Source organism: Helianthus annuus, chromosome 13, assembly GCF_002127325.2.
Source record: "Helianthus annuus cultivar XRQ/B chromosome 13, HanXRQr2.0-SUNRISE, whole genome shotgun sequence".
NCBI lineage: Eukaryota > Viridiplantae > Streptophyta > Magnoliopsida > Asterales > Asteraceae > Helianthus > Helianthus annuus.
In genome coordinates, this window is record NC_035445.2 from 12695511 (window position 1) to 12714750 (window position 19240).

The 19240-nt window shown below is 36.6% G+C and overlaps 1 protein-coding gene and 1 long non-coding RNA gene across 9 annotated transcripts; one reads left to right on the plus strand and one right to left on the minus strand.

Annotated features, from left to right (window-relative positions):
• Nucleotides 1-5506: 5506 nt before the first annotated feature.
• Nucleotides 5507-15101, minus strand: LOC110897559 (polynucleotide 3'-phosphatase ZDP). 5 transcript variants are annotated; one of them, XR_004876823.1, is made up of 15 exons: nucleotides 11815-13219; nucleotides 10809-10868; nucleotides 10009-10062; nucleotides 9850-9903; nucleotides 9465-9739; nucleotides 9251-9310; nucleotides 8289-8342; nucleotides 7916-7990; nucleotides 7556-7612; nucleotides 7385-7461; nucleotides 6421-6502; nucleotides 6205-6321; nucleotides 5996-6117; nucleotides 5797-5866; nucleotides 5507-5696 (listed from the first exon to the last, which is right to left on the minus strand). XR_004876823.1 is itself a non-coding variant. In XM_022144324.2 (15 exons), the coding sequence occupies exons 1-15, from the start codon at nucleotides 12121-12123 to the stop codon at nucleotides 5649-5651; spliced, it is 1443 nt and encodes a 480-aa protein (XP_022000016.1). In that variant the 5' UTR covers nucleotides 12124-13224; the 3' UTR covers nucleotides 5507-5648. The 5 variants fall into 5 exon arrangements, 3 of the variants coding, with proteins under 3 accessions (XP_022000016.1, XP_022000015.1, XP_022000018.1); XR_004876824.1 differs by having other exon boundaries at nucleotides 5759-5866; XM_022144324.2 differs by having other exon boundaries at nucleotides 9536-9739; nucleotides 11815-13224.
• A 135-nt stretch (nucleotides 15102-15236) lies between these two features.
• LOC110902498 lies at nucleotides 15237-18832 on the plus strand. Of its 4 annotated transcripts, XR_004876826.1 has the most exons (8): nucleotides 15237-15806; nucleotides 16254-16371; nucleotides 16461-16562; nucleotides 16934-17026; nucleotides 17099-17215; nucleotides 17955-18020; nucleotides 18094-18158; nucleotides 18488-18832. It is a non-coding gene; the product is annotated as an uncharacterized LOC110902498 (long non-coding RNA). The 4 variants fall into 4 exon arrangements; XR_004876825.1 differs by lacking the exon at nucleotides 17955-18020; XR_004876827.1 differs by lacking the exons at nucleotides 17955-18020; nucleotides 18094-18158.
• The last annotated feature ends 408 nt before the right edge of the window (nucleotides 18833-19240 follow it).

The window sequence follows — 19240 nt, forward strand, 5'->3', positions numbered from 1 at the left end:
ATATATTTTAAGCCCTTTTTACACTTTTTAGCCAAGTTTTAAATTTATAAAACACGATATTTACTAACACTAAACACACATATGGGCAAGTGCACCCATCGTGGACGTAGTACAGTGTTGGTAAGATACCGAGGTCGTCCAAGGACACAAGAGCTTTTAGTACCGGTTTATCCTCAACGTCTAATCAAATCAAAATGTTAGAAAAGATTTTTAAACTAAGAAAATAAAACTAACTAAATGCTGAAAAAATAAAATAAAAATAAAAACAGATAGACAAGATGAATCACTTGGATCCGACACTTGTATTAGTATAACCTTTGATTATTTTCGCACTTTTGCACTTGTTTAAGAGGTTATCTTAGTTATTGTAGTAGGCTCCTCTTTTGAAGGCGACGTTACCCTCAACCCAGTAGTTTGAGTCAGCAAGGATACAATCCTAAAGGGTCGGATTATTGAAAGATAATGAATTAAGTTATTAATGCAAATTATGGTAGGCCCCTCTTTTGGAGGTGACGTTACCCTCGACTAAGTAGTCTGAGTCAGCAGGGATACAGTCCTAAATAGCGGGTTATAGTATTAATAGTAGTTAACTTATGAGGGGGTCAAAGAGTTTGGATCCCCGCCATCCAATACCTTTGGGTATTGAAAGAGATCCTACTAAATTTGACCCAGGTCCCTTGCAGGACCTCTAAACGCTGAACAAGGGCAAGACCCTTACCAAACCGTTCCCTTAACCCCCGACAAGGTAGTCAACATACCTCCATATAGACCGTAGAGATATGAATGGTGAAAATCTTTTATTTTATATAGACAGTAAAATAATGCCAAGACACCACGGACAAACGATAAGGAAAAGTCACCTTCAACATAAGCAACTAGTTATTAAAGTCACTAATACAAAACCAAATAAAAAGTGCAAAAGATTAAAAATAAAAAGTATTATCCTAAACACTTGTCTTCACCAAGTGATGTAAGAGACTTAGGCAAACATGGCCTTGATTGTCAAGAACTCTTACGATCAATCTTAGATCCTGAGATGACTCACACACTCTATGATGGACAATGGATGATGGTGGTGGATGATGGTGCTGTGATGGTGGTGGGTGGTGGATGAAGTGTGAGAGAGGTGGTGTGCCAAGGGATGAGTTGCAATGAAACCAAGCACTCCTATTTATAGGCTGAACATAGGCCTGGGCACGGCCCCGTGTCCGCTGGGCACGGCCCCGTGTCCGCTGGGCACGGCCCCGTGCCTGTCTGACACTATCTCTCCTTATTAATTGTAATTCGCAATTACAATTAATGCGCCTGCAGCACTTTGGGCACGCCCCCGTGTTCACTGGGCACGCCCCCGTGGTGGGCAATAGAAGCTTCTACAGGTTTGTCTTTTCTGCTGCTTCTTGGGCACGGCCCCGTGCTCGCTGAGCACGGTGCGTGTTCAGTCTTCTGCCTTCTCTGTTTTGCTTGGGAGGATGCTGTCGAGGGGTCGGGCAATCCACTTTTGTTCCTTTTCTTGTATTTATGTTAGATTTAGCTGCCTTTTTGCTTCTTTTGTTAATTTGAGCTCATTTAATCCTGAAAATACAAAAGGAAGACAAAAACACAGTTTTTCCAATATTAGTACTTAAAAAGGGTTAGTTTTATGCCTCATTTGATGTAATTTATATGTCGCATTTTACACACATCAAGGATGGCCACGGGGCCGTGTCCGGGCTTCTATGCAGGCTATAAATAGGGGTGCTTGGTTCACTTCAAAGGCATCCCTTGGCAAACCACCTCTCTCCCACTTCACCACCACTCCACCACCACTACAACACCCACATCCACCACCATCATCCATCATCCACCTTAGAGTGTGTGTAGTAGTCTCGGGATCCAAGACTGATAGTAATAGTTCTTGACAATCAAAGGTCATGTTTGCCTAAGTTTCTTACATCACTTGGTGAAGACAAGCATTTAATGTAATACTTTTGATTTTTAATCTTTTCGCACTTTTTATTTGGTTTTGAATTAATGACTTTAATAACTAGTTTCTTATGTTGAAGGCAGTGTTGTAAATATCGTTAGGCGCTAGTCGAGCGGTGGGGTACCGACTAGCGATTAATCGGGATTAACAGGGATTAATCGGAATTAATCGTATTGAGATTTTTATATGTAATTTTTAGTTACATATATACACACACACTTTTATATGTAGTTTTTTTAAAGTAGACATGTTTTAACCCCTCATTGACCATTTTTTAAAGTATTTGCAAGGAATTTATAAGGTTTGGTCGAAATTTGGCCGGCGTTTGGCCAAAATTTGGCCAGAATAGGACCGCCATTGACCGCCTAGCGATAAATCGGCCAATAATCGGTTAACCTCCGATTAGTGATTAATCGGAGACTAGTCGGGATTTTTACAACCATGGTTGAAGGTGAAACTTCCTTATCATTTGCCTGTGGTGTCTTGCCGTTATTTTACTGTCTATATAAAATAAAAGATTTTCACCATTCATATCTCTACGGTCTATATAGAGATATATGTTGGCTACCTGGCCGGGGGTTAAGGGAATGGTTTGGTAAGGTTCTTGCCTTGTTCAGTGTATAGATCCTGCAAGAACCTGGGTCAAGCTTACTAGGACCTCCTTCAATACCAACTGGTATTGGATGGCGAGGGTGCGAATGGCTTGATCCCCTCATATGTAAACTACTATTAATACATTAACCCGGCTACTTGGGATTGTATCCCTACTGACTCAAACCACTTAGCCGAGGGTAACGTCACACCTTCAAAAGAGGGGCCTACCACATTACGCATTAATAACTTAATTAATTATCTTTCAATATTCCGACCCTTTGGGATTGTATCTTTTCTAACTCAAACCACCGGGTTGAGGGTAATGTCACCTTCAAAAGAGGGGCCTACTACTATAACTAAGATAATCTCTTAAAAAGTGCAAAAGTGCGGAAATCATCAAAGGTTACATTAAAGGCGAGTCGGATCCAAGTGATTCATCTTGTCTATCTGTTTTATTTTATTTTTATTTTTCAGCATTTTTAGTTTTTATTTTCATGTTTAAAACATTTTCTAAAACTTTTGATTTGATTAGACGTTAAGGATATTTTTATTAAAATATCAATAAAAATATAACACACTCGACACGCATAAGTTATAGGGGATATTGTCTCTGATACTCAATCGGCGTTTCTTAATGGTAGATTTATTTTTGATGGTCCTCTTTTGGCGAATGAGATTTTATCATGGGTAAAAAAGGGTGGTAAGGATATTTTCTTGTTTAAGATAGATTTTGAAAAGGCCTATGACAATATTCATTGGGATTTTCTAATATCTATTCTAAAATAAATGAATTTTCCGGAGATGTGGTGTAAGTGGATTCGTGGTGTTTTGGCTTCGGCTCGTGCTTCGGTGTTAGTTAACGGATCTCCAACCTTTGAATTCGATTGTCGTAAAAGAATAAGGCAAGGAGATCCTATTTCACCGTTCTTATTTTTATTTGTCATGGAGGCAATCTCGTGTATTATAAAGAAAGCGTGTGAAGTGGGGTACTTCGAAGGAATTCGGTTTTCGAATGAAGAGTCGATTCTTTCTCATCTTCTATATGCAGACCATGCTATGGTTATGGGGAGGTGGTCGGGTTTGAATTTTGTTAATCTGAAAAGAATGCCCCGAATCTTTTCTTATGTTCCGGGTTAAAAATCAATATTCATAAGTCGGTGTTGTACGGTGCTAGCGTGGGAAGTGATGAGCTTCAAGCTGAGGCACAATCGCTTGGGTGTAAAAAGGGAGATATCCCTTTTCTTTATTTGGGGATTAAGGTAGGGGCAAATACGAATAAGATCGCTAATTGGGATCTAGTGTTAGAAACGTTTCGAAGTAGGTTATCCAAATGGAAAGCTAATTCACTATCTATAGGGGGTCGTCTTCTTTTTGTTAAATCGGTTCTGGAAAGTCTCCATACATACTATTTTTCTCTATTTAAAGCGCCTTTGGGGATTATCAGAAAACTTGAGGCATTAATACGGAACTTTTTGTGGGGTGGATCGGTTGATGTTCGAAAGACTAGTTGGGTTTCATGGGATAGAGTAGCATGTCCGAAAAGAGATGGTGGGTTGGGAGTTACAAAATTGGAGGTGTCAAATAAAGCGCTTCTTTAAAATGGATTTGTTGATACAAGACTGAGCCGAAATCTTTGTGGTGGAAAACTATAGATGCCATACATGGGTTGGTGCGTAGATGGGAGATTGTACAGTTTAATAAGGCAATAACGGGGGTTTGGAAGAATCTTAGTTCCTTTGGTACTAAGGTTAGGGTGGAGGGAATTGGTTTGGATCGTATGTTGCTTGGCAAAGTCGGTAATGGTAGACAAATTCACTTTTGGCTTGATTATTGGTGTGGTGATGAGCCGTTAAAGTATACGTTCTCAAACTTGTTTAGGCTCGAAAAAGAAAAGATGTGTAAAGTGGCTGATCGATGCGTGAAGGTTGGTGAGGTTTATGTTTTGTAGTGGCACTGGAATAAATTGCCGGCCTCAGTAAATGAGATAAAGGAAAGGCAGGAGTGCGAGAAGCTTTTGGAAGGAAGCTTGCTTAACAGTCTTCAAGATACATGGAAATGGAGATATAATAATGAAGATACTTTCTCGGTTTCCTCGGCTAAAGAATGGTTAATGGGTAAATGTGATATTAGCGGAAGGTTTATTTTTAGATGGTGTAAATGGATTCCGAACAAGTGTAACATTTTTATGTGGCGAGCTGAAATTGATAGATTACTGACTAAGGTTGCGTTACAAAGGAGGAACATGATAGGAGAAAATTGTGTTTGTAGGTTGTGTGAGGATGGAGAGGAAACCTCGGAGCATTTGTTTACGGCTTGTGGTCTAGTGGCTTGGGGGTGGCATTTGATCTCCAAGTGGTGTGGTATCCCGAGTATTTTTGCATTTTCAGTTAAAGACCTATTAGAGATACATAAAAACAGTCCCGCAAGCCCTGTGAAGAAGATGATTTTACAAGGGATTATTATCATAACATGTTGGAGGATTTGGAATTGGAGAAATGAGACGATCTTTCAAAACAGATGAGCTAAGGTTGTAGAGATTGTGTCCGATGTCAAAGTTACTGATTTTTGTGGTATAGATACAGGCTTAAAAAGGATACTGTAGGATGGGATAAATGGTGTAATTTCGAGTTGATGCAAGTTGTTTTTGGGTTGCTATCTCCGCCTTGGAGGTAGTCGTCCTTGGTGTTTAATGAAAGTTTAACCTTCAAAAAAAAAAAGTTAGTTGTAGTCCATTAATTGTGGTTAGTTATTCCTAACTGAATTAGCTTAGAAGTTAGGCTCAGAATTATGTTAACCCCTATAAATAGAGATTTGAGCTTCATTTTGTAAGTGGTTGAGTATGCAGATAATACACTTACAAAAATAACACAAATTCTCTTCTCTGTTTTTAAAATGTCTGCCAATGACTTTCGGTTACTTGCGTGTGAAGTATTGTTCCATTAGTACACCATCAAGGAGAAGAAGCAAGCTTTTGATTAAACCAAGAAGTGAAAGTGTGAAACCATCATAGGTTACAAGCCTACTTAAGTATAGATATATGAGAGCAAATCAAAAGAACAAAATAGTAGGCTTATGTTTGCCATAAGATCCTTCATGCATCAAAGTATTCCTCAGGAAGGTAAAACTTCAATCCAATTTTCTGCAACCATAAAGATATTACTTAATCAAAATCCAAAAAAAAAAAATATTATACAATCATACCTCGAAGATGGAACATGATGGTGATGTATATTAATTACCTCTGCAAACTTCTTGTCAGCATCACTATGATCATCTTTTCTTCCAGCAGCATCACCAACATAAAATGACCTTTTTATAAGAAATGTCACAACCACTCGTTAATATGTGAGAAGAAAATTTATTCCATAACGGTATATGTGATCATACAGAGGGACCCAGTATTTTGGTATATGAAGTTATGAAAGGAAAGGACAATACTGGTCCATATCGATTGGAATTCCAGAGTTAAAATGTTGTTCCATGACGCGCCACATTCCAGGTTGTGGTTTGCGAAAAGGGTCCACCTCTTGACCTTTACTTACACCACAAGCAATAAAAACCTGTACAGAAATTTCTCAAGGGTTGATAATATCAAAGTAAAAAACTTATATACACGGTGAAAGTGTCGAAACAGATTGACAACCCACCTGAATTGGGACATTTACGAGCTTGATGAAAGCGTCTAGTCTTCCAATTTTAGAATCCACAGCTACTTGACGTTTGTTCTTCCAGCGCTCGATATTTGATTCATTGGTGAAGATAACCTGCTCAACAATGTTGGTAAGTTTACACACACGTAAGTACATAACGGGTTCTGACAGTCAATAAAAATAAAAAGATAATGAGAAAAGGAAGTTGGGAACCAGTTTGTAGCCATCATTATACAAGCTCTGCAACTTCTTTGGTATTGAAGCGTACATAAGAGACCACGCGTTTGCACCAACTCTGTAATTATAGAGAAATGTTGATTATACATAAACCAAATATGCACACCATAGAGTAGGTCTGTAAATGGTCCGAACGCTCATGAACTGTTCGTGAACTTGTTCGGCAGGAAGTTGGTTTATGTTCATTTACGTTTGTTCAGTTATGTTCATTTGTGTTGTATATTGCTATGTTGTCAAAAGCGCAAAAAGTGCGCGCCTAGGCGCGCCTGGTGGTAGCCTAGGCGCAAAAATGGGTTTTTTTTTGAAAAACGGTCCTGAGGCGCAAAAATGGGTTTTTTTTTTAAAAAAAACGGTCCTGAGGCGCAAAAAATGGTAGCCTAGGCGCAAAAATGGGTTTTTTTTTGAAAAACGGTCCTGAGGCGCAAAAAAACGTGCTGAGGGCCCGGGTTTTCGGAGCTGCATTCGTGTCCACAGGACGTGTGGGCACGCACGAGTTCAACCAAATTCAAAGCATAACATATTTTTTATATTTTTTTTTCTCTATGTGCGCTTTTCTTAAAAAAAGCCCACGCTTTTTTTGCGCCTTGCGCCTAGGCTCCGGGCGAGGCCGATGCGCCTCGCCTACGCCTTGCGTCTTTGACAACATAGGTATATTGTTTGTTAAATTATTTCGTTTAAGTTTGTTTATGTTTGTTTACGTTCGTGAACTGTTCGTTTAGGTATTAAACGAATAAACATAAACGAACACAGACATACCCATTTTCTTAATAGACGAACATGAACAAAAAAATGCGTTCAATTATATGTTCGTGTTCGGTTATAGTTAAATGAACGAACACGAACACGCCCTGTTCGTGTATGTTCGGTTCATTTGCAGGCTTACCATAGAGAAGGAAACTCAAAAACAGAGATCGCAAAGATATTATATACTTGCAAGTACCTTTGAACTGATGTTTTTGCAAGACATCCATCGAAATCAAAGGCAGCAATTTTTTTTGAATCGTGGAGGCCGTCATCCTACATATTATATGATTGATTAATGCCAAAGCATATCATGGTGTTGACTTATAAACGTTAAAAAGTCTCATATAAATATAAGTAAAGAACTCACCCGTTCAAGATATATGATAGTCTGGAATGCCTTCCATTTCGGTTGTAACGTCGCACCCTAATAAAAAGAAACAGTCATAGGTATTAAGTCAAAACCGCAAGTTTTCATGTATGGGTTGGATAAACACTTGTCAAATATGTTGACAAGAATTGTAATACTCACCGAATACTTTGTAGAAAATAATTTGGAAGATTTTATGCATTAAGAAAACACTTTGAATGACTTTCGATCTGTTTCCTATTAAGCTAGTTAAGATGACATTTAGAAAATAATAACTAAAAAAACTAGGATAAAAATAAAATTAAAAAAAACATGTTGAGTCGTGAAAATTGATTAAAACTCGTTGACTGGTGATCTTACCTTATAATCGTCCTTGACATTGCTAACTGCATAGGCTATCTCAGATCCAATGGCCTCGTCTGGTGAACCAGATATCTAAAAGTAGAAGGTTTAAAGCTACCATTACGATATATACGAGACTTTTTAAAAAGAATAAAATAGCTAGAAAGTCGGGTAAAGATTGTGGTCTGAATTAAGTGTATGCCTAAGATGATTTTTTGTTTTCAAGTTAAAAATAAACAAATTATTCTTGCTATACAACTTCCAAATGAATTTAAAGTGAATTTTGAAAGGTGTAAGAAGCTTGAAAATTTGAAGCTCAAAAACAGATGTGAGAAATTCAACAGTCAAAATACTTTATAGTTTATACTTATTCAATTGGTGATCTTTATACCTTTTCACTCTTCTGATCCGATTCCTGTAGCTCAGTTTCACCATCTTCATTCGACTGTCACCAGCCAGAACACGCCAATTATGTTATAGTCTATACTTATTCGATCTGTGTGTGAATGATTCGTGTGTGAACAATGTTGCCTTATCGTCTACAGCTCATGTTAAAAAAAAGTTATACCTTTGTGATTTTTTAGAAACGAAACTAGTGGGTTCCCACCGGCGCTCCGCAGCGGGTTCGAACGTAGATAAAAATAAACAAATTACGATGGGCCGGTCTACGTGAAGATAAAGAACCATGTCGCGACAGTATTCAAAAGTCACGGAAAATTTATCGGTTCAGTTCGTTAGGGTATTGCTCATTATAACCACAAAAGCGAATATATGTGACGGGTCCGAAATGTAATTCAAATAACCTACTTATGGAGGTAGATACGAGAAATTTTAAAAAACATTACGTTGAGAAAAAAACTAAAAAGAAACCGCAGAAAATAAGTAAAAGGAAAAAAAACTAAAAGTTGAGTGTCTAAATAGTAACTAATAAATTGTAAAGGTAAATAATGAAATTTAAAAAAAAAAACACCTTGTTAAAGTTGAGAGGCTAAACATGTCATTATTAAAGTTGAGGGGCTAAATATGTCATTACCAATCCTTTTGTTATCTTCTTCTGTAGCAAATTAATATAAAAAAAATGCTTAATGTTAAAAATTCTTTTGAAATAAGAGAAAAACCAATGTTTTATGGTTCATACAGAAAAAAAGAAAAAAGTCATTTTCACACTCAAATCTTCAAATGCAGAGTTTTTTTTTAAATTAATTTCAAAGAAAGCTCTGCATCGACTCTGTATTAAGCGACAATGTTCGATATCTCTAAAGCATATAATAGAGTAAACTCAAAGAAACTACCTAATGACGTGCAAATAATGCGTACAGTATAATTATATAAGTAGCTTGTAGTAAGCAGTACCTTCTTACAAGACTGATCCTGTTCAGCCACCAGTTTCTTCAACTTTTCTTGATCATCGCTCTGAACGACGAAAAAGAAGATACAACTCAAACATATGATCAAATTATGTACTGTATTTCCTAATTAAAACTTTAATAATTAATAGTTCACACTTCTGAACAGAAAAAAGAATAACAACAGCAACAATAAGTTCTAAAACTGAGAAAGTACCGACCTAATGATAAAAAAGTGATGAGTGTAAACAAATTGTTAGCTACAAAGATGAACAGAACCCATTGAGTTCACCTTCAAATCTGCAAACCCTTTGATTGATTCTGCTGAAACCAGGTCTGCATCTACAGGAAAGAAGCAGTCTAAGTGATGCCATTTGGTATTTTCAAAACCGCGTGAGTCCCAACTACTCAACCCCATTCTTAAGGATTTGGATTCGATCTTCTCAGAGCATTTCTTGCATGACGATCTTCCTGACTTTGCATACTCTGCAACAATCTTGATACAAGTAGAAGAAGACCATGCGAAAGTACAGTTATTCTACTGAAAAACTTATAGTTAAATAAAAATGATTGCTACAAGTAAACATCTATAGCATAACACAATACCTTTTCGTTTGTAACATTCTTTTTTTCTTGACCAATTTCCTCATTTTCATGAGTCTATAAACACAAAGCAGAATCACATGAATGTCATCAGTTTCATCAAGATTTAAAACACTGAAAAAAAAAACAATAAGACTTATACCACATGATCTACCATTCTACCTTTAGCTTCTTTGTATCCCTTTTGTCTGTCTCAGTCCCTACATCTCCTTCTCTCTGTCTCAACAATGACAGTTAACTTGTCAGAAAAGAAGTAAAAAATAATAGTGTAACATTGCAAAACATCATTAGTTACAGCATTGCCTATAACACGATTCACATGTTAATTACAGGCTTCTAAGTCATGTGAAAATCAATAAAGAAATATAAAGTACAGTTGAAAAGTGTCAATACAATCCTAAATGATGATGCTGTTTCAACAAATTGTTAGCAAGACATAGGGCATGCCCACGAGCAGGAAAACTTTGACATCGTGTTACCAACTTACCATATCCATCAAATCAAGACATAAAGCTTATGAACATGTAGATCAAAAAATAAACGATTTACTATCAAATGCTATGTTGTCAAAAGCGCTCTCAAGGCGTGCGCAGAAGCGCAGCTCTAGCATTGTGCCCTGAAAGATGTCCTTTCAGGTGAGCCAGAAGCAGATTCAGGCCAATTCTAGCCAATTTCCGGCTAAAAAATCATCAGAAACCCCTCCTAAAAGATGTCTAAACCCCCTAAAAATGGTATTTTATACTATGCGCTATGGGCTTTTGACAACATAAATCAAATAATTACAAATCTCTCGTGTTTGAAATAATGGTGAGCTAAATTCAGCATCCGCACACGTAAAAATGAAACCAGAAGGTTCTGCTTCTCAACACTGTTCTTCCCACATTCAAAAGTCACAAATGTTTTTCAAAGCTCATATGCATCTATGTGCAGTCACAGTACAACCAGCTTAAATAACCAAATACCTTTGTAGAAGACTGATCCCCTTCACTCGCCATCTGCTTCAACTTGTCCTGATCACTTTCCTGAACAGCAGAGCCAGAGGTAACAATAATCAGATCAAAACCATACAATACACAACATCCTTGTGCTTTTCGAATCACAGTAAAAACAAACACGAAAACTGGAATACTATTCCGTTTTATGAATCATAAAACTAGGTGTGTGAACGAGCCGAGCGCAACTCATTCAAATGTTCAATTTCTAAAGCTCAAAACTCAGCTAGTGAACAGTTTTGCAAGCTCGGGCACAGCTTTTTATCATTCATTTGTTAATGTTAATGTTGATTTATATACATTTATAATTACAACTTTTATTTGACATAATATATATTATTCAGTTGTTTTTATCATAATTTTAAATATAATGATTATTATTATACAAATATATCAGTAATCTATTTATATAAAAGGCTCGTTTACGCTCACGAGCCAACTGGATAACTGAAGCTCACAAGCTTGATTTTATGATCATCTAAGCTCAGCTCGATTTAAGCTTTTAGTGAGCCGATGTAGCTCACTAGCAGCTAGGATTGTAATCGAGCCGAGCAAGGCTCGAGCTTGAACCTAAACGACGGCTCATTTATTTTTTCAAGCTGAAAGGTCGAGCTCGGGCTCGGCTCGTAAAAACTTCATGCCAGCTCAATCGAGCTGACTCGTTTATTGTTATTAAGTTTTTCTACAACTATTAATAACATAAAAAATAAAAATTTTAAAAACTAACACACATTTCTAGAAGAATATATATGTATATACACATACAAAGCCGAGCCTTGAGCTGAGCATCCCTGGCTCAAGCTCGCCTCGACTATAAAACGAGTTGGCTCGGCTCGAAAACAAAATGAGATTTTTTGGAGCGAGCCGCAAGTTTTTTGTACTAGCTGACTCGTTTACACTCGTATATAAAACTAAATAGTGCATTGTATAAAGAATAACAAAACCCTAACCAAACAAAATCTAACTCAAAACCTACCGTGAGTTGATAAAACCCTTCGATATCGGTTTCAGAAACCGAAACCGAAACGGAATCCAAAGAAGAAAAGCAACCGAAGTGATGCCATTTGACGCTATCAAATCCCCTCGGGTCCCGAGTCTTCAACCCTAACCTCAGAGACTTGGAATCGATCTTCTCGGAGCATTTCTTGCATGACGATTTGCCTGATTTTGCGTACTCTGCGACGATCTTCGGTGAAGAAGACGATGACATTGCGTAGAAATTGAATCGTATGGACCTAGGGTTTTTATGGAAGAATATGATGCGATAATTAAAGGCTAAGAACATATAGTGGAGTTGAGAGTACAGTTCAGAGAATATAGGGTTTTGTGCCTGTGTTGATTAACGTTTTCCCGCCATTCTGGAGAAGTGTAGCCCTGTACAACAAGAATCATCGCAAAACGGGTAGGTAGGGTCGGGTGGGGTAACCAGTTAAAACGGGTTCGGATCTGAGGATCGGTTTTTTTCCAGGTCGAAATCCAGGGACGGATCTATGTACAAGGTTCCGGGTTCATTCGAACCACTGGGTTTTGAATTTTTAGTTGGGCGGCTATATAAAAATAGGATAAATTACACTTTTCGTCCTTTATGTTTGTATCAGATTGCAATGGATACCCTTTAACTTCAATAATTACAGTCACAGTCCTTTATACACTAAACACATTGCATCTTAGGTCCTTTAACACTAACTAGGTTAAAATTTTCAGTTAAATTTAATCATGTGACTTGCTCAAAAGGGTAGATAAGTAATTTTACTAATTTGTTTAAATAAATTATATACATACACACATAAAACCCTCTCTTTCTCTCAACTATCCCCCTTCTCTCTCTTCAACCAATCTCAACCACCACCACCGTATCCAGCCCTACCACCAGCAGCCGCCCGTATCCAACCAACCTCCACCACTACCAGATCCAACCACCACAAACACACACAAACCCACCACTATCCAGCTTCCCCGAAGAAAGAAATATTTGGGTGGTTTGTAGCTAAATCACGCCCAATATTTGGGTGATTCTAAATATCTTGAATATACTAAACCGCCTAAAAAAAATACAAATCCACCTACAAATAATGATTTTAGTGATTCAAATTACCACCTAAAATAATATTTCCAGCCATGGTTTATCGAAAACCATCAAATACTATACTATAATTCACCTTCTCAAACACACCCATTTATTTCAAATTAGGCAGAGAGAAACAGAGACTTCATAGTTTGAACCGGGAGAGAGAAAAAGAGAGTCGGGACACCGCACACAGGCGACGATGGTGAAGGTTTCCGGTCAACATCGGCATCAAATGGTGGAGGTGAACAGTCATGGTGGTTCACAAAACAACTGTTTACACCAAAAAAAAAAAAAAAAAAAAAAAAAAAAAAAAAAAAAAAAAACCTTTTTTCTACTAGTGTTCTTCTCCCTCTTATTCGTGAATTCTTGCAGCCAAATAAACAAACCTGCGTTTTTTTCGGAATAGTGATTAACAGATCTGATTGGATCCGTTTTGTGCGACGAAAAAAAAACTAGATTTGTTTTGTTTTCTTGATTTAGGGTTTTTGATTTAGTGGGATGTGGGTTTTGAAGAGTCAAAATTCATAATACTTTCTTTGTGAGCAGGTTTCAAAATAGTGAAAGATGAAAAGTGGGTTGTGGTGTCGGTGCTGATATGGGTTGATGGTGGCAGGAGGTGGTGGTGGGTGGGGTAGATGATGGTGATGGTGGAAAAGAGAGATGGGGAAGATAAAGATTTGTTTATATAAATAGATGTGTGTATGTATATTGATCTTTAAAAATTATTTTTATTTTATTTACTATAATAATTTTAAATAAACTTGTAAAAAGACTATATTACCCTTATGTGCCCAAAGTTAACTAAAAAACTTAATTGGGTTAGGGACAAAGGACCTAAGGTGCAATGTATTTAGTGTATAAAGGATTGTGACTGTAATTATTGAAGTTAAAGGGTATCCATTGCAATATGATACAAACATAAAGGACGAAAAGTGTAATTTATCCATAAAAATATGGAGTGAACCCATAAATAAAATATTGGATGAACCCATAAAAAAAATGACTAAGCACTCAAGTGGCCAGGGCTTTGGTTTCTAAACATGCTGTTCTGTGGTCGATCCTCATTACTTTAAGGTTTTTTTAAACAAGATATGTGACTTACTTACTCTGTGTCCATTCTTTGTTCTGCTAACACCCAAACAAACCACATTATGATCTATTTTACTTTTATTTTAGTTGTTTGTTAAATATATTCTATTTTTTATTTAGCTTAGCCAGAGCCTAAACCAAAACAAGATTACACACAAGCAGACGTTCAGCCAGACAAACAATCTTTGTTTTATTTGATTTACAGATAATTGACAATGGCTAATATTGATAAAGGATATTCCATTAGGGTCTATTTGGTACGAGGTGATGGAATGGACGAATGAATGAAATGGATGAGGCAATGGAATAAGAAAATGAATGAAATAGATCATTACCATTCTATTTTCTAGTTTGATTGTCGTGTAGGCTAGGGTAATGGAATGATACATTAATTTGTGTTATTTGGTAGGCCAAAAGTATGTGAATGAACGGAATGCAGTTCATTATGAATGACAAAAATACCCATGTCTTAAAAAAAATTTACCAATTTTCACTAAATTGTCCGATAAAAAATTATTACAAATCTATGTTATAAAAAACAGAATATATTTAACAAACAAAATTAAAAAATTACTCACTATATTATAAAAAACAGAATATATTTAACAAGCAAAATTCAAAAATTACTCAAAGGTGTTCTCTTCTTCAAACTATCAAGGTGCAATTGTCTTAAGATATATTATCAAAAATAACCTAATACCACATAAGTCAAGATAACATGGAAACCATCTAATAAATTGACACAATTCAGCCAAGAAAGAGTCAAAAGATAGAAGATGACGACATAGAGTAAAAGGCTTACCAGAGAACAGATGGAAGAACGCCATTTCCGAAGCAAAGTTGGAGGAGACGACTGACGAACAAGATTGAGCGGCAATATATACGATACTAATCAATTCTGAGTGGCAATATATACCATTTTTTATACTGAAATGTTCCTTGTTTACAGGATAGGAAATCACGGGATCAATTTTAGAAAAGGGAATGTCTCCAAGGAAGGGGCAAAATATACAAAAGATACTAGAAGGAATGGAATGGGAATAGCTGTCGAAGGATTTATAAGGAATGGAATGGACTTGGTAATGTTTTTCATGGACCAACCAAACGTCCTTTTTTCATTCCATGATCGATTCCATTACGTCTTCTTTTCCTGCATAAGAGACGTTACCTTATTATGTTTCCTTGGTAATGGAATGAAACTTATTTTAATCTATATATGATAATAAGAAAAGTGAATGAACAGTTGAAGCTGCCAGCCACACATCTACGTAGCTGGCTATGCTTTGTTTATCACACGTGTTGATATCAGACCCTCAAAACCAAAACGCGTACACACAATCATCTTCTCATCTCCTCTGCCCCAATTTCATCTCAAAACCCTCGCACCAATCCACCGTAACCCTTCCACCGTTCAGCACTGCCACGAAACACCTCTCAACACTCCTCTAACAAATTCTTATGTTGGAACCCACTCTGGTTCCAAATCGATAAACGAATCGGTGAACGGTTTGCGTGATTTCACGATCAGATGACCAGCCAGATGGTAATCCAGTTACAACCGCTCTGAGAGAGAGATAGAAATTGACGACGACGTTGGTTAGTCTCCGCCCCTATCATCACCACTTCCACCACCGCCTCACACTGCCATCAGTTGTAGTAGTTGAAAACCCTAGACGGTCGGTTCCTGTCTCCCAAATCCCATCTTTTTAGCCTAATATTAAAGAACTTCTTTGTCTAACACTGAAGAACCCTAAACGATTGTGACGACGGTGGCGAATCTGGTCTGGATTTTGCCAGGTTCTTTCATAAAGGTAACCTTTTTATAAAAATTTAATACTTTTGACTTTTCACTTTTGATTTAGCTTACTGTAAATTGATGCGAGTAGTTTCATGCTTTGGAAGCTAATTAATTTTGAAAAATAAGTTCCTGTTTCATGTTTTGAGAGATTAATGATGTATTTCTTCAGCTTTTAGAGAGTTATGGATCAGGATTTTTTTTATATGGATTTAGGGTTCTGATTTTAGTTCTTTAGAAGAATTTTGGCATTTTTTGCATATTGTATATGCAAATTCAACAGAGTATTTGGGTTTGTATATCTGACCTGACTCTTCAGTAGAACCAGCAGAAGCTCGGTTAGCTCGTCATGTGTCTACCAATTAGCTAAGGATTTACAAATTTAGGAATTATGATTCAGAGTAATATTTATAATATTAAGTTAATCAACCTATCAGATCTAAAAAAAGTTATGGGCATGCAGGTTGATCACTTCTGAGGATATATCCTGGTGTATCACATTATTGTCCTGTTTTGATATAGAGACGAAGACATAACAGCTGGGACACAGGAGGCCCATCAAGATCTTTTGGGTTGGTTTGGTAAGTGATTAACAATCAGCGATGTAGCTTAGAATAGAAGTTAATATTAGCTCCATATCTTATTTAGATACTTTGTATTTTTGTAATAGGTGATGATGGTTGTTGCGTTGGAGGTGGTGGATAAATGATGAACAGGGTTTGAGTGTTTGGTTGCAGAAGTTGAAAAGCCTACAAAGATGGGTGAAAGAATGGTCAGTTTACCTTTCTTTTCAATTTTGTTCTTTACCAATTACTTATATGTTCGTTTCAACTTCCCAGTATATAAATTTGATAAAAAAAAATATATACATTTGATAGAAGTTTATTTTCAATATATTTTACAAATCATATTATAAATCATTATGTCAATGTAAAAACATGATATTTCGTTTTTTATCCCAAACTACTAAAATTTGAAATGAAATTATGATTTGAAGTACAGAGGAAGCATGTGGTATGTATTATTGTGTTTTTGTATGAACTTATTTTATTAGCTGTGTTGAAATTTTGTTATTTTGGGGTATAATGTTATGAGCTTGATAAATTAGAGCTTGGTTTTCTAATGGTGTGGAAAGATTTTTAGGTGTTTTGAATCAAAAGAAGAGATATAGTGGCTGGCGTTGACAACAGTCAGCGTTTGCGAAAAAATCGAGGCCGATGATTTTGAAATAACTTGGTACCTATTTCGTTTTCCCTCACAAGATACTTCCATAGCTTGCTTTGTTCTTACGCATGTTTTTTTATGAAGAGACTTTTGAGGTTGTATGGCAGGGTATTCTAAGTCTCCGGTTCTCATACCACCTAGGGTTATGCCCTTGCTTCATGATTTAGCACAACATATGGTGCATGCTGGTCACACTTACAGGTAAAAAAAAACTATCTTTAATGATGCTTTTTTTAAATAGTTGTTGGTAAAGGCATTAAAATGGCACGTCAAGTAGTTTGGGTAATAACATGTCAAATGGGGTTGGGTCACAACAGGATTTTTTGGTACAAAGCTAAAGGAGTAAGGGTATTTTTATTTGGTACAGGTCGACACGCTTTCTGTCTGAAAATTTCAACTTTTTCTAATAAATGGTTGGTGTGTCAAATAGATATAGAAAGCCTCTTTTATTTAAAAAATAATCTTTCTTTTGTGGAATTTTTGGAAGGGTTATAGATAGAGGTATAAAAATGGACGTCACAACAGATTGAGAAATTCGTTAAAACGTCTTTAGGTCGAACAGTCAAACCGAGTAGCATTTTGGTATGAGTCGATATAGATAGGGGTTGGCTCAACTCCTTTCTTTCCCAAAAAATACTTTAACTATTAATCAATGGTTAGTGTGCTAAGTTTACTTACAAAAATGGGTTGGCAGGTTCAGCCTGACCTGAACTCAAAAAATCTAGACGAACCCGAACACAATTTGAACCTAAAAATCGTGTCATACATATGAACACCCAAACACGACCCGAATATTAACGGGTTGACCCGAACACGACCCGTTTAACTCGAATTTTTATATACGTTTTTTTCCAGAAAATTAATATATTAAAATAAAATTGATCCTCGCTTACCTTTCAAAAATAAGTCTATGAATGTGTTCGTTTTTTTGGGTTCCCAGACGATACATGTTGATTGTTGAACTAGAAGATTTGAGAATTAGACAGGAAACACCCCTAATAGATAGGTGAACCAGGTTAAAAGTCGTATGGACTATACTCATGCATAATACCTCTAATAAATCGCCTTTACATATGCAGGTAGCCCAAGTCTGCCCCAGTTTGACCCGTACAAAAACATCTGCTATGCCCTGAACCAGTTTTAGGTAAATTAATTATTGATAAAGAACTTGAACACAATACTTTGACTTCCTGATCTGCAGAGGTCATCACTTGAGAATATAGCTCATTTCAATCTAAGTATTGAATCTGTAAATTGTGTGATGACGCCACATATGAATGTATTTAGGCCCAACAAGTACCCCCCTCCATGTACCAAATATATATATGATATTCGGTACACTTATCCTTTGGTTGCCTCGTGTACAAGTAATTTTATTCAACATTTGATATAGTTGTAATGCATGCTCATTGGATATGAGGACTTTTTATCTTTTCTCTAGAACTAATAAGTCAATATTCTTAACTGTTGTAGGTCATTTGCAAAGAAAACTGGAACTCCACAACAAGCTTTAAATGATCCGAAAGTTGAAGTTCCACCACTGTCGACCATGAGCGAAGATAATTACGTGCTCAAGTTCCCAGTGGGGGATTAAGAAGTATGTGCCAAATATGGAAATTATATACCAGCCAACTAGGTGTAAATGATTCAAAAGTCATTTTGTTCACGAACGGTTCCCAAGTTAGGTTAATCAACTCATACTCAATTTTCTCACTCGCATGAAGTTTTGATCAGTGCGTGCGTGTTTTGTTCATGTTATGGAAATATATAAAGAGAGAAAAGTCGCTTTGTTCATGTTCTATAATGGTTTATTACGTTTTTGATGGCTTCATTCTATTTGAATCTGTTTGCTTAAATACTCATGTTGTTTTGTCTTAGTTAAACCCAAGCGCGCCGCAACACGCGCATGGGTACAAACCTAGTTATGTATAAAAACCATATGTGTGTATATATGGGTTTTGTTAACGTGTTTGGTTGGGCTGTAAGACAATAGGAGTCTAATGACTGTAGGATCGCGTTCGGCCCTGTTTGAGTCGATCAGAAGAATTCCTATCCAAATCAAGAGGCGGAAACTAATGATTTGGTGCTATTTCAGTTGGATTCACTTTAAACTTGCTGTTTTATTGATCAATTACAAGAATACACGTTCTGACAGCACTTCGGCAGCACTTCGTGGCTCACCGGAAGAATACACCCTTAACTATATGTTATAAGGTTCGCTTGAAA

Coding starts and splice junctions, on each gene's coding strand:
- LOC110897559 (XM_022144323.2), bottom strand. CDS start 12,123: ATGTTCTTAGCCTTTAATTATCGCATCATATTCTTCCATAAAAACCCT. Junction 9,904..10,008: donor GGGATACAAAGAAGCTAAAG/GTAGAATGGTAG, acceptor TTGTGTTTATAG/ACTCATGAAAATGAGGAAAT. Junction 7,991..8,288: donor CGGATCAGAAGAGTGAAAAG/GTATAAAGATCA, acceptor TTCTACTTTTAG/ATATCTGGTTCACCAGACGA.